Source organism: Gossypium raimondii, chromosome 12 (genome assembly GCF_025698545.1).
Source record: "Gossypium raimondii isolate GPD5lz chromosome 12, ASM2569854v1, whole genome shotgun sequence".
NCBI classification, from domain to species: domain Eukaryota; kingdom Viridiplantae; phylum Streptophyta; class Magnoliopsida; order Malvales; family Malvaceae; genus Gossypium; species Gossypium raimondii.
In genome coordinates this window covers 41,469,475-41,481,453 of record NC_068576.1, presented here as the reverse complement: position 1 = coordinate 41,481,453, position 11,979 = coordinate 41,469,475, and the positions used below count along the sequence as shown (strand labels likewise).

Below are 11,979 nucleotides of genomic sequence, written 5' to 3'. Positions count from 1 at the left end.
GTAGCATGATCCCATTTACATCGTCACTTGTGGTTGATTTTGTTTAAACGGGTAATCAAATTTTTTAATCATTAGTTGAACTGAAGCTTTTTCAAAAATAATTAACCGAACCAAAATTTAAATGGTTATTTTTTGTTAAAATAAATATAAAACATATAAAAAATTATTTATTTAACTGAATTAATAATAGGCTAATACAAATAATATAAAATATTATTTATTAAGTTGGGAATTAGAAGGTGGTGGGGCTCACATGGTTGAGAATAAGAAAAAGTTGCATCCAGCCCCGCACTTGAGGGGGAGTTATGTAAGAAACTTGATATCTAATTTTCATATTTCCTTAAGTATTACAATCTATACTCGCGAAGGGCCCGTTGTTTGGTGATTAGGTCGAGAGTTGTTGAGGACTGCAATTCACGCGCATTCAATAAGAATTTCTTTTAATTATCTGTTTTTATTTCCATATCCTTTTGTGGGTCCTTTTATTTTTCTTGTTTCAAAGTAAGCTTTTTTCTGTCCATTAAAGTAAGCTTTTTCTACCTCTCCCTTTGAACTCTCGTGTATTTCAAGTATCCGGAGTATATATTATTTTTCTGCTTCTTCATTACCGGTTTTCTGGGTTTGATTAGTGAATAGATCTGGGGGACAACTTAGGATAAAAAAGCTGATTAAAGCTTAATTAACTGCTGTATATATGTTTTCTTGAATTGCTTTTGTGTCGGTTACTATTTCGTGCTGTATTTGCCCACCTGCATTTGCTGTGTTCTTTTTTTCAGTTGATTAAGCCAACTTGGATCTTCTAGCACCAAACTGATTCCTGTTTCTGCTCTTTTTTCTTTTCACTTTCATATCATCCCTTTTTTGGGGTTGAAGGGGGTTCCTATTGATAGTTCTCTACTTTGTGACAAAATAATGTTCTTTTTGCTTGGAACCCATGTTTTGTTTTGAAGAGAATTTGGCCTCAGATTAAATGTTTCTCATACATTTAAGAAGGCGGTTTTGGTTTTGGTTCTGTTTTCGGACCTCCCTGCTTCTTTTTGGTCCTATTTCCTAATAATAGCGGTGGTTTTTTGCTTGAATCTTCGCGTATCTTGGGTTCTTTAGCTTAATCTTGAGGCGGACTCGAAATGAGAAAGCTTTATAGGAAACTTGAGTTGATAAGAAACCCGTTGACTAGTGTGAGGAAAAATGTCAATTCGCAATCGGGAAGGGTGTTGAGTGATAGAAAATGGATCATCCCATTTTTTGCAAGCTTACTTGTATCGATTACTTTGTTTCTGTCTGCCATTTTTGGGTTGTTCAATACTCCTAATGGTGGAGATCAGTTGCCATTCGACATTATTTCCTTTGCTAGAACTGAGGACTCTAGTGGGTATTTTGTAGAATCAGATTTAAAGAAATCGTTTAACACAAGTGGGTATGCAAGTATGGAAGCACCTAGATTAGCATATCTTATTTCGGGGACAAAGGGAGATAGTCGTAGGATGATGAGGACCTTGCAAGCAGTGTATCACCCCAGGAATCAATATGTTCTGCATTTGGATCTTGAGGCTCCTCCACGTGAAAGGTTGGAATTGACTAATATGGTAAAGATTGATCCAACTTTTCGTGAAGTGGAGAATGTGCGTGTAATGGCACAATCCAACTTGGTGACATACAAAGGTCCTACGATGATTGCCTGTACCCTTCAAGCAATTGCAATACTTTTGAAGGAGAGCTTGGACTGGGATTGGTTTCTAAACTTGAGTGCCTCCGATTATCCCCTTGTGACCCAAGATGGTTAGCGCTAAGACTTTGCATCTTTTATCTTTTTTATCGTCAAGGCTGCTTCTTGTTATCCGTTGATCTCTGCGATAGGGCTTTTTCTATAGTATGAGGGTTTAAAGAACAATACTGTGCTTATAGTACGAATTTTAACTCTAAATTGATCGTGAACTTTGCTTGCTACCTCCTACTTTTATCTGAATTACTAGAGTTCTTTACAGTATTTTTGGAGAGAATTACATGCCTACTACCATCTTGACCTTATTTCATATTTCTATGGGAATTTTTAGAACTTAAAGCCTAGACTGTGAACAGGATTTGTTAAGGAGTCGATATTTTTAAGTTCTACTCAAAATTATGTTTATGAGAGGGCTCAATCAATTGGCAAACCAATGAACTGTCTTTTACAATGGGGTTTATGCAGTTTTGTTTAATCAACATAATTGCTCCAGATTTTTTTGGCTGTGTTTTTAGAGATTAGGTTATTTCTTTTGTTGATTTCTACTACCTGGCCTTTTCATAGGCCCATTCGTTGCGACTTGTACTATCATATTGGTTAGATTGATGAGTTAAAATGTTTGAAGAAGCTCATTTGTGTGTTTCTTATTGTCACAACTAGATGCATTTGTTGTTTAGTTGTGAAGTGTTTTCAGAAACTTAGAGGTCTGCTAAAAGGTTTGTGCTCTTTCAAGCCTGCTTACTGGAGAACACATCTAATACGTGTTTTACTTGTGCAGATTTGCTGCATGTTTTCTCCAATTTGTCAAGAAATCTCAATTTCATTGAACATACACAGATTGCTGGTTGGAAGCTGTAGGATTAATACCTAGTGTTCACGCTACTCTTAGTGTTCCTTTCTTATACCTTAATGTAACCCACTTTCCATGTGTATTTATGTTATTTTGCAGTAACTCGAGAGCAAAACCAATCATTGTTGATCCAGGCCTTTACTTGTCTAAAAAGTCTGACATTGCTTGGACCACACAACGCCGATCACTGCCCACATCTTTCAAGTTGTATACAGGTTGGTTTTTATTCTTCTTTATTTTATTTTTATTAGCACAACATACCTTAGTAGTTTCTCAAACCATAGGTTGATTGTTTGCTCATCACCACTTAGATTAATGTCAACTGTGTTATCTTGAAATCTCATATGGTGTTTTGTTGTTTTGGACTGATATGGTATCAACATGTTATTGAGCCAAATAAGGATAACCTGTAATAACCTCAAATGGTGGTATCTTGAGTATTGTGGTATTAAATCTTATTCCTGTAAGAAACTAATTTTTGCATTTTAGAATCAAGTCTTCCATGTTAGGGTTCATTCCTACCCTAATTTCATTCTAGGAAACTGAAAAGCTTCAATCAGCCGGAAAGTAAACCCGTCGAAGCAATTTTTTTAAACTAGGTTCAGAGGATTCAGTCAGACTTTAGGTGCTGTTAGCTTCAAGCATGAGGCTGTACGCCAATATTCTCCTTCGTGTTTGACCTGCTTTTTGCTGTTGTCACTTGCCCGAGACTAGACTGAAGGCTGAAAGATCATGTTTACCTTGATATTGCTTGAGGTTTGCAAAGCCAAACCCTCTTGAGCCTTAACCTGGCTCTCAACAATCAATAATTGCTTGATGCTCAGAAATCAGCTTGAACAAGCTGCTTGCGAAATTGCCAAGCAGCTAGCTCCCATAATGCAAGCTTTAAATCTAATGACGTAACTATTTCTTTGATTTTCTACATGGATCTGTGAGATTAAGGAGAGAATAGAGCTTAGTCCAGGTGAGACGAGCAATGTAGGATGGTTTCTAACTAAATGCTGCTTAATAATGTAGGAAAGGAGACGAGATTCTGGTTTTAAGCATCGTATCTAAACTCATTGCAACAAACTTGAAGTATGCAATCCTTTCAGTTTCATTTTGGCAGTGCTAGAGAGCAAGATGTCATTATTATGTATCCTAATTTATCTCATACAAGTAATTTAGTTATTATGAACTATAGACTGTTGGTATTATGTGGCTATACCATACCCCATTTCATCTCGAGTAAATTGGTAAATGTCTGTCTCTTTCTAGAAATAACAAATTTGAGAATCTCCCGTTTCAGTTGGCTCCCCTGAGTATTTGTTTCTTTCAGTCTATTGAGCTAGGTTAGAATGGCATGAAGAAATCAATCAATTGTTCATTTTATCCTGCCAATAATTAAACCAGTATAATGAGAAAGCAACTACTAAGATCTATAAGAATCACAAGTTCCTGCAGATGTCCCAGATTTCTTCTCTAGTGCTGAAAGCTTCTGAATAATGTTGTAGGGTTCCCATAAACTTGCTAGTTGGGGATTCTATGTGGACATAGATCAGTTCCTTTTTTCTTCTGCCTTTTCTGGCTTTGTTATCTTAGTCTTTGTTGTTTTCTATTTTGCATTTTACACATGCATTAAATTGAAATCTGGGAATTATGTCGCTATTAATGAATTAAAAGAAAATGTTTAATGGTTGCTTTGCTTTGTGCATTATCTGCAGGTTCTGCATGGGTAGCGCTTACTAGAACTTTTGTTGAGTATTGTATATGGGGCTGGGACAACCTCCCACGAACCATTCTCATGTATTATACAAATTTTGTTTCCTCTCCGGAAGGCTATTTCCATACCGTTATTTGCAACACTGATGAATTTCGTAGCACTGCAATAAGCCATGATCTCCACTACATTGCTTGGGACACTCCTCCAAAGCAACATCCTGTCTCGTTGTCAATGAAAGACTTTGATAAAATGGTGAAAAGCAACGCGCCCTTTGCCCGGAAGTTCCATAAGAACGATCCAGTCTTGGATAAAATTGATAAAGAGCTATTGGGCCGAACTGGCCGTTTTGCAGCTGGAGCTTGGTGTATTGGGGGTTCAGAGGGTGGAGCTGACCCGTGTTCTGTACGCGGCAATGATTCGGTGTTTGCGCCAGGCCCTGGTGCCAAGAGGCTACAAGAACTGCTAAAAACTTTAATGTCTGAAGATTCTCGGAAAAAGCAGTGCTCATGATGGTTGTAAAGTGGTGGATAACTCAAAGAGTGCAAATGGCTGTATTCGTACTTCATTGATTACACGGTTGTCCTAAGGGCGGCAGAATTTTGTTTGTTCACATAAAAAAAATAAACGTTCATTTTATAACATTGTTTATTTTGCGACATGCATTCCCAATTTTAGGTGCAACTGTTATTAATAGAGTATCCTCAATTATGCATATGCAGCCTTTGACCATATCCTCAGGAATCATTTCGGTGAAATAGCCCTTTCTCACATAACAATTGTTTTGTATTTTATTCGATATTTTCTACCACTTCTGTGATGGAATGACACAAATCGGAAAAATAAAATAATCTCTCCATTGGAACTGGTTCTTGAGTTTCTGCCAGGTTGTTTGGTAAAACTTCAACAATTATTTCACGATGGCATCATCTTTTTAAAGGAATGTGTGGATTTCCAATGTATTTTGTTTTGTTTTTTTAAAATCCGTTTGGGGTTTGTGATTGTTCTCCTCTAACAATATCATCAAGGAAATTAATCAGCCAATCAATTGGACAGTTTCCTCTCCGTAGAATTAAGAAATTTTCAAATAAATCCAGAATCGCAGAGAATCGCCGTGAGATCCCATTGTCATTGACATAAATTTGGTTAAGCACCATCTTGCAATCAGACTTAAAATAACATGAGACCAATTGTTCCGATTGATAAGCAAGCATGCTTCTTTAATAGCTAAAGCTTCGACAACCTCGACCGAGCCCGCAAGAGTTGACAGTTTCTACCATCAACTATGATGCCACTAAAGTCATGGAAAACCACCGCAATACCTGTCATGAGACGTGTTGCAGTTAATTGGAAAAAAAAACATTCCCAAGAGCAAATTTTCAAAAATTATCTACCTGAACGAAAACATTTTATTATGAATGGAAACGAAAGTTTTATTTAATAAATAATTTTATATTTTATGGAACAGTTGAGAATAGAAATTTTGTTGTTACAGAAAAGGTCATAATTCACAAAGATATGGCTTCCAGATGCCATGCCCATATAAATAGAACATAACTATAAAGAATCATCTTTTATCCTTTATAAAAACAACAAACTTAAAATCAAAGTAAATGTTAATGGATCAAAGGTATCAACTGTGGCCTAGTAAGTCAAAAATTGGTGTCCTGCTTTTTAGGTTCTTCAAATCCATATAAAAAGCATTGATTTTATTTTCACGAGGACCCTCCAGAATTTTATGCGTTCTTCATTAAGGTTGATGATAAAACGGGAAACAAGATGATAACAAGGAGAAAGACGGCAATAGCAAGGGCAATGCAACCCCATTTCTTTGAGCTCTTCTGATATTCCTTGGCTAACTCCAGTTGGTCAGCCCCTCTCATGACAAAAGAACTAGCACGAGCCACGTGGCTCTCGATGTCATTCAGTTGGTATCCCTGTGCCTCCACCAAGACTGCCATGTCTAGGAATAGTTGGTGAAGCTCAATCAACCCCTTCTCAATTTCCTGAATAGCATCGTGCCTCTCTTGTATCTCTGAAATTGTATCCACAATCTGCTCTCGCCCTTGTTCTTGAATTGCCTTTTCAAACAATGTTTCACTTTCTCCCCTTTCTATCAGGTTTTCGATCATTTCTTCATCTGCTTTCTGTCCTGTTACTGTGAAGTATCTTCTCTCCACTGTTTCTTTGTATTCTGCTGTCATTTTGGCTCTTAACCCTTGAAAATCATCCATCATATCCTTTAGTTTACTGCCTAAGCCGCTCACTAGGGATGTCCTGGTTCTATAAGCAGATGATCCAGGACCGGATCCTGGAAGTTTCTGATGAGCCGCATTTGATTTTTCAAGTGCTTCGAGTTTCCCCTTTATGACTTTGACCCGTTTCAGGAGCTGCTTAACATCCGAGTCCATTCGAGCTCGAAGATCCTTCATGGCTTTAGCACTGTGAGCCGTTTTGGTCTCTTCATTTGATTCTTGCAGCCTGTTGTAAATCTTCTCAACCACTCTCATATCGTCCTTCACATTGTCTACATCTTCAAAAAAGTTATCTAGGTTCACTGTCTCTTCCCCAGCCTCTACGTCATCCAAGTGAACTTGTTGCTTGAGATCTGAATATTTCTTGAATGAACTAGAAAACAGATCATTCATTGCTTCAGCCTTGATGGGGTCAATGTCCAATGCAGGGCTTGAGTTTGGATGGCCTTTCCTCCTTGGATAGCCTGCTCCTGCTATAAGGTAGGTTCGAACGTGAATTTGTGGGCTTCTTGTGGAGGAAATGGCGACAATAAGGCAAGCCCTTCATCAATGGAGGCGCACTAAGGTCAATCTTTTGTAATTGTAGGGAAGCACTAATTGATATAGTTGGACTTAGAACATGTTTATAGATTATTTAATTGTCAGCTTTTTCTTACCAACCAATTCAACATGGATAGACAGTTTGAATTATAAATATATATAATACTTAGCTAGTAGTAATAGTAAAAATTTTAACCAAGTTTTACTATATGATGTAAAGATTAAAACTTATGATAATTGTTTCTTTAATAATGTATATTATCCATATAAAAAATTAATATACATATCTAAATATCAGAAAATATTTGGTACACTGCTAGTTAAATATTTAAACTCTATAAATAGGGTAGGGATTGACAAATGTTTTATAGAGTATAGTAAAGTAGTTAAAAATAATTATTAACAAAAAATCCATGTCGATTTTTTAAAATTACTTGTGAAATAAAGATATATATATATATATATATATATAAATTGTTACCATATCCTTTAAATATATAGTTTATTTATAAAAGTAACAATTTAATAAATTAAAAATAGTTTATTTTATTTTTAATTTAAATTGAGGGAGGAATAAATAGGTGAACAATATGTAAAATACCCATTTAACAATAAAAGTAAATTAAAAATCTAAAATTCAAACGCAAAATGAATTTATATATTTGAGTAAACTGAATTTATATCTTAAAATCAACCGAGTGTAAATACATGGACGAATCTTTTTAAGTATGTGATTTAAAAATAAATAATAATAATAAAAAAACCAAGAAAGGAGGGTTGTTTTTCTATTTTTCATGCCAAATGACAACGTCTCCTTTCTGGAATATTTTTCATATTGTGTTCCCACTTGGTCTTGCCTTCTTCTTCATTCATAATTAAGGTCAAAGTATCTGCAATTAACGGCCTAACAACAATTAAGAAAAAAAAAACCGACATTTACATTAAAAGCCAAATTTAAGTTAATTTTACATGAAAGACAAGTTGACTTATTGTGGCTATTATTTCAGGCGATATAAATGTTTTCTGTTTTTCCCCCTATTTGCAGATGCATGGAAGTACTTCTTATGCTGTTTGTTGCTGTATCTGCCTTTGCTGTGAATTGAGTTCAATAATACAGCACGTTAAGCTCCTCTCCTGAATCTGCTGGATTTAACACCAGATCACAATCATGCATATTCGATTTTTGAACAAAATATAATCTAAGAGAAAAAAACAGACCATATATTAAGTGCTACTTATCACAGTCCATATAAACTTTGTAAGGTCTTGTCCACTTCAACCCATTAAATTTAAAGTTTTATACATAAAAAACATGTCATATGTTGAATATGATGTGTGAATACTTATATTCCCAAATTGCTCCTAAAACACAGTCGGATTTATGGTTCCTCTTGAAAATCATGACACTATGTTCATGCAAATCTCACCTCTATGTGACTTAACTTTAAGTTACACTTCTACCTGCAAGGGTAGTAGGAAACTGAAAGATTTAACGTACAGAGAAATACAGGAATCTTTAGCTGGCTTTTAATGGTTAAAAGAGAAGGCTGCAGCTCGAGCTTAACGTATTTAGTTTGATTATTCAATATCAAACTATTGTTTTCTGTTCAATTTATGTAATGACATGTAGGTACAAGTAATCAAAATTACCTCTAGAATAGATATCATCCTGAAAAGTTCAAGGCACTCCTCCAGCAGTAGCTTTTCTTGTGCAACCACCTCTGCTAGTTCCGAAACCACTGACACGGTCTTCTCAATCTGAGGTACCAACTGCAAGGTAAGGACCATTTCAAAACTACACTGTACATATTGATTTAGCATAACATGTGAAAATCTCCATACCCCTGGTGAGGAAACTGTTAGCATTGTCTTGATGGAAGCTGTGAGATCAAATGCATGTCGAAGTGCCATTGAAGCTGATGGTGCGTCAACCTGCACACCCGAGCAATCATAAATGGATTTGTATTATAGCTAAACATAAAAGGAACAGATGAAAATTCTTGGTGGACCTTTGCTCCTTCTACGAGAGGCACTTTACAAACAACAGAATGCAGACATTGTTTAGTCATGGAAATAGCTGCCAAGTGCTGTCTTTCCATATCTGCCCAACACTCCAATGCCATCATCTGCAGATATGATTAGCAAATGAATTCACATGAAAACATTTTAGTAAGCATGATTAAAGAGGTTCCAGCAGGCACTGACTTGAGATTGAAGTATAGAGTCCATCTTGATCTCAAGCTTTTCCTTCTGAAGCTTTAATTTCTTTTGTACCACGGAATGTTGCAGCTTCATAAGACTATTCCACCCGGATGACAGATCGTTCTGTAAAATCATTTAGTGCAAATTCTCATATGACATTACGGTAACACATTTAATCACATCTATGTGTAGTTAACGAATGGATCCATGTCCCAAAATTCTCTATTTTGTGGTACTAACTTGGTTCAGGTTACAAAGAGTTTTGTGAAATTGAAGTATCTGATTTTCAATCTCCTTTGAAAACATAGCTCGTTTATACTAAAATCTAATATAAACCTGCACATTAAACCTTATACTATACTTTCATTTTGTTGGTATGAGGAACAACACAATATAAGATACATACCTGAACTTGATTATGTATGTTCCTATTCACCGCATCGGCTTTAGCATTTGCATACCGCCATTGTATCGAACTGTTATAGATCAATCTCAATTGATGGACACTTTCCACATCACCCGAACACACTTGCAGAGGAGATGACTTCCTGCTCTTGAACAAATCCATTAATCCCAAATTCAAGAATTTCTCCACTCCTCTGGTCCTAGAAGGACTAGTAGGTGGTTTCAAGCTCGAAAATGACATCGGTTTGACCTTGCTTTCAACTGACATTGGTGGTGACCCAGACCGCCCCGGTGACAATGCCCACTGAGACGGGGAAGCGCCATGTGAATTAGTCCTTCGTATGACATTTTTAATGGCGAACTTTTTAATCTTAGGAGAACTATCAGCTGACACTGGATTGAGATTATTTGAATCCCAAGTAGTTCCTCTGGATCTATTCCTTGATGGTACATCTTTCAAATACTTGGAACATACTTCTATCCCTGATTTTCTATCGCTCAAAGAAGAATCAGTTTTAGCCATAGCTGGAGAATCATTATTCGAGGCTGAACATGGATCACTAATCTCAGGATCAGAATCAAGAACATGAGAATTATCAGTAATGGAATCTGGTTTTCTCTGAGAAGATGATGTTTTTTTATAAAGAGCACTCTCGTCAACAGAAAACCTTCCAGGTAGAATATTGGGAGACGAAGCTGATGAAGTAGAAGACGAAGAGGAGGAGGATTTTCTGGAGAAACCCAGCTTGGATGTGTACCTCATGGATCCTCCCACAGAAGGCCTATGATTTTCTTTGGCACTAATTTGCTTGTCATTCTCAACAAACCTACTGAATTCTGAATGGCTTGTTTGCTTGGTAAGTGAAAAGGGGACGCTATTTGTTCTTTTCTCATAGATCTTTCGCTCGATAAAATCTTTTAGCCTCTCGTTCCCAAGAAAATCGGCGAGAGTATCAAGCTTTTTCGGGTTAGATGAAGAAGAGGTGGTGGTGGTGGTAGATGAAGGCCAAAGGCCTCCAAGTAAGCCGGAGGGAGGGTCTTCAAGGCTGCGATGCTTTCTGGGGTCAGTGGAGGTGGATTTGCGGCGGAGAGGGGATAAAGGTTTGTTGGGAGAGTGGAGGGGGGAATCATGGGTGGGTGTGGAGGTAGGGGAAAGGAAGCGAGAGGCAACCACACGGGACTTGGATCCTCTGAGTTTGGGTGGATCAGTGGCGCAGTTCATGGTTTGTGGAACAAAGGCGCTGATTTGGAATGGGGGAATCAATGTGTTTGAGGTGGAAAAGGATGAGAAGAAAAACAAACTTTTGAAAATGGCGGCAAACTATAGATAATGATGAGATTAGTTTAGATTACATTGGAAGAGTTTGGCCGGCGAATGAGATGCCATGTAAGTTCAAACTACCATGTTTACCCTCAATGTATTTCTGTACACAGTAAAATAAAAGCCGGCATTCTGGACACCATGCCATTTGGCTTGCTTTTAAAATATTATCATTTTTTCCAACTTCCGTTATAAACACTTGAAACCAACAAAAAAATAATACTAACTTTTTTTTATTTATCAATTTATGATTCTTTATTGAAAATATAAAATAATATTATTTTTATTTGAATTAACTTATCAATTCAAATATTATAATAGAAAATTTTAAATAATAATTAAAACATTTTTAACACAATATAATCTTATTTTTGTGTAATTAATGCAAAGTAATTAATTTGATATTAATTGAGTCTTACGTAATCATTCTATTTTACATCAATCAAATTAACACTACTTTTGTTTAAGTCGATTATAATTATAATTATAATTATCACGTTTAGAGTTCTATTCATTTAATAACTCTCTTTTAAAGTTAACACAACTTTTTAACTAATACTTGTATTTTGAAATATATAATTATCACAATTTCTATTTTATTTCAACTTCTTAAACTTATAAGACTAAATAAACTATTATAATTAATTTTGAATGTGAATTTAGTAATATGATGGAAAATAAAGGGTATTCTCGTTCGTTCAAAAGTTTTTCTAAACTTATCCTTTTATATATACTAATTTCTAATGTCACATGTGATGCATGTGAATATATGCGTGTAACATCCCACACACGGTCTAGACGTTATGGTCAGATCTTGAGGAATTACATAAACTCGTTTTAAAACTCTAGATTTTAAAGTTGTTAGGTATATATTTCAATGATATTAATTTTGGCAAAAAATCTTACAAGTTTTTAGTAAACAAGCATAGAATTTATTTGTTTTACAGAAAAACACTTAATTAGTTACTTAGCTTTAGCAACGGA

The 11,979-nt window shown here is 35.8% G+C and overlaps 3 protein-coding genes across 4 annotated transcripts; 1 reads left to right on the top strand and 2 right to left on the bottom strand.

Moving 5' to 3' along the window:
• The first annotated feature begins 402 nt into the window (after nt 1-402).
• On the top strand, nt 403-4,987 carry LOC105764188 (beta-glucuronosyltransferase GlcAT14A). Its single transcript, XM_012582700.2, has 4 exons — nt 403-1,779; nt 2,502-2,577; nt 2,673-2,788; nt 4,277-4,987. The coding sequence occupies exons 1-4, from the start codon at nt 1,128-1,130 to the stop codon at nt 4,783-4,785; spliced, it is 1,353 nt and encodes a 450-aa protein (XP_012438154.1). The 5' UTR covers nt 403-1,127; the 3' UTR covers nt 4,786-4,987.
• Nucleotides 4,988-5,924: 937 nt separating this feature from the next.
• LOC105762476 (syntaxin-124) lies at nt 5,925-6,987 on the bottom strand. The gene has a single exon (XM_012580264.2). The coding sequence runs from the start codon at nt 6,918-6,920 to the stop codon at nt 6,009-6,011; it is 912 nt and encodes a 303-aa protein (XP_012435718.1). The 5' UTR covers nt 6,921-6,987; the 3' UTR covers nt 5,925-6,008.
• Nucleotides 6,988-8,060: 1,073 nt separating this feature from the next.
• LOC105762475 (QWRF motif-containing protein 3) lies at nt 8,061-10,955 on the bottom strand. Of its 2 annotated transcripts, none has more exons than XM_052625840.1 (6): nt 9,676-10,955; nt 9,273-9,392; nt 9,077-9,193; nt 8,910-8,999; nt 8,718-8,837; nt 8,061-8,207 (listed from the first exon to the last, which is right to left on the bottom strand). In XM_052625840.1, exons 1-6 carry the CDS (start codon nt 10,894-10,896, stop codon nt 8,130-8,132), a joined length of 1,746 nt encoding a protein of 581 aa, XP_052481800.1. In that variant the 5' UTR covers nt 10,897-10,955; the 3' UTR covers nt 8,061-8,129. The 2 variants fall into 2 exon arrangements, with proteins under 2 accessions (XP_052481800.1, XP_012435716.1); XM_012580262.2 differs by having other exon boundaries at nt 8,067-8,207; nt 8,718-8,825.
• Between the last annotated feature and the right edge of the window lie 1,024 nt (nt 10,956-11,979).

Coding starts and splice junctions, on each gene's coding strand:
- LOC105764188 (XM_012582700.2), top strand. CDS start 1,128: ATGAGAAAGCTTTATAGGAAACTTGAGTTGATAAGAAACCCGTTGACT. Junction 1,780..2,501: donor TCCCCTTGTGACCCAAGATG/GTTAGCGCTAAG, acceptor TTACTTGTGCAG/ATTTGCTGCATGTTTTCTCC. Junction 2,789..4,276: donor ATCTTTCAAGTTGTATACAG/GTTGGTTTTTAT, acceptor CATTATCTGCAG/GTTCTGCATGGGTAGCGCTT.
- LOC105762476 (XM_012580264.2), bottom strand. CDS start 6,920: ATGAATGATCTGTTTTCTAGTTCATTCAAGAAATATTCAGATCTCAAG.
- LOC105762475 (XM_052625840.1), bottom strand. CDS start 10,896: ATGAACTGCGCCACTGATCCACCCAAACTCAGAGGATCCAAGTCCCGT. Junction 9,194..9,272: donor ACTCTATACTTCAATCTCAA/GTCAGTGCCTGC, acceptor TCATATCTGCAG/ATGATGGCATTGGAGTGTTG. Junction 9,000..9,076: donor CTCTCGTAGAAGGAGCAAAG/GTCCACCAAGAA, acceptor TCGGGTGTGCAG/GTTGACGCACCATCAGCTTC.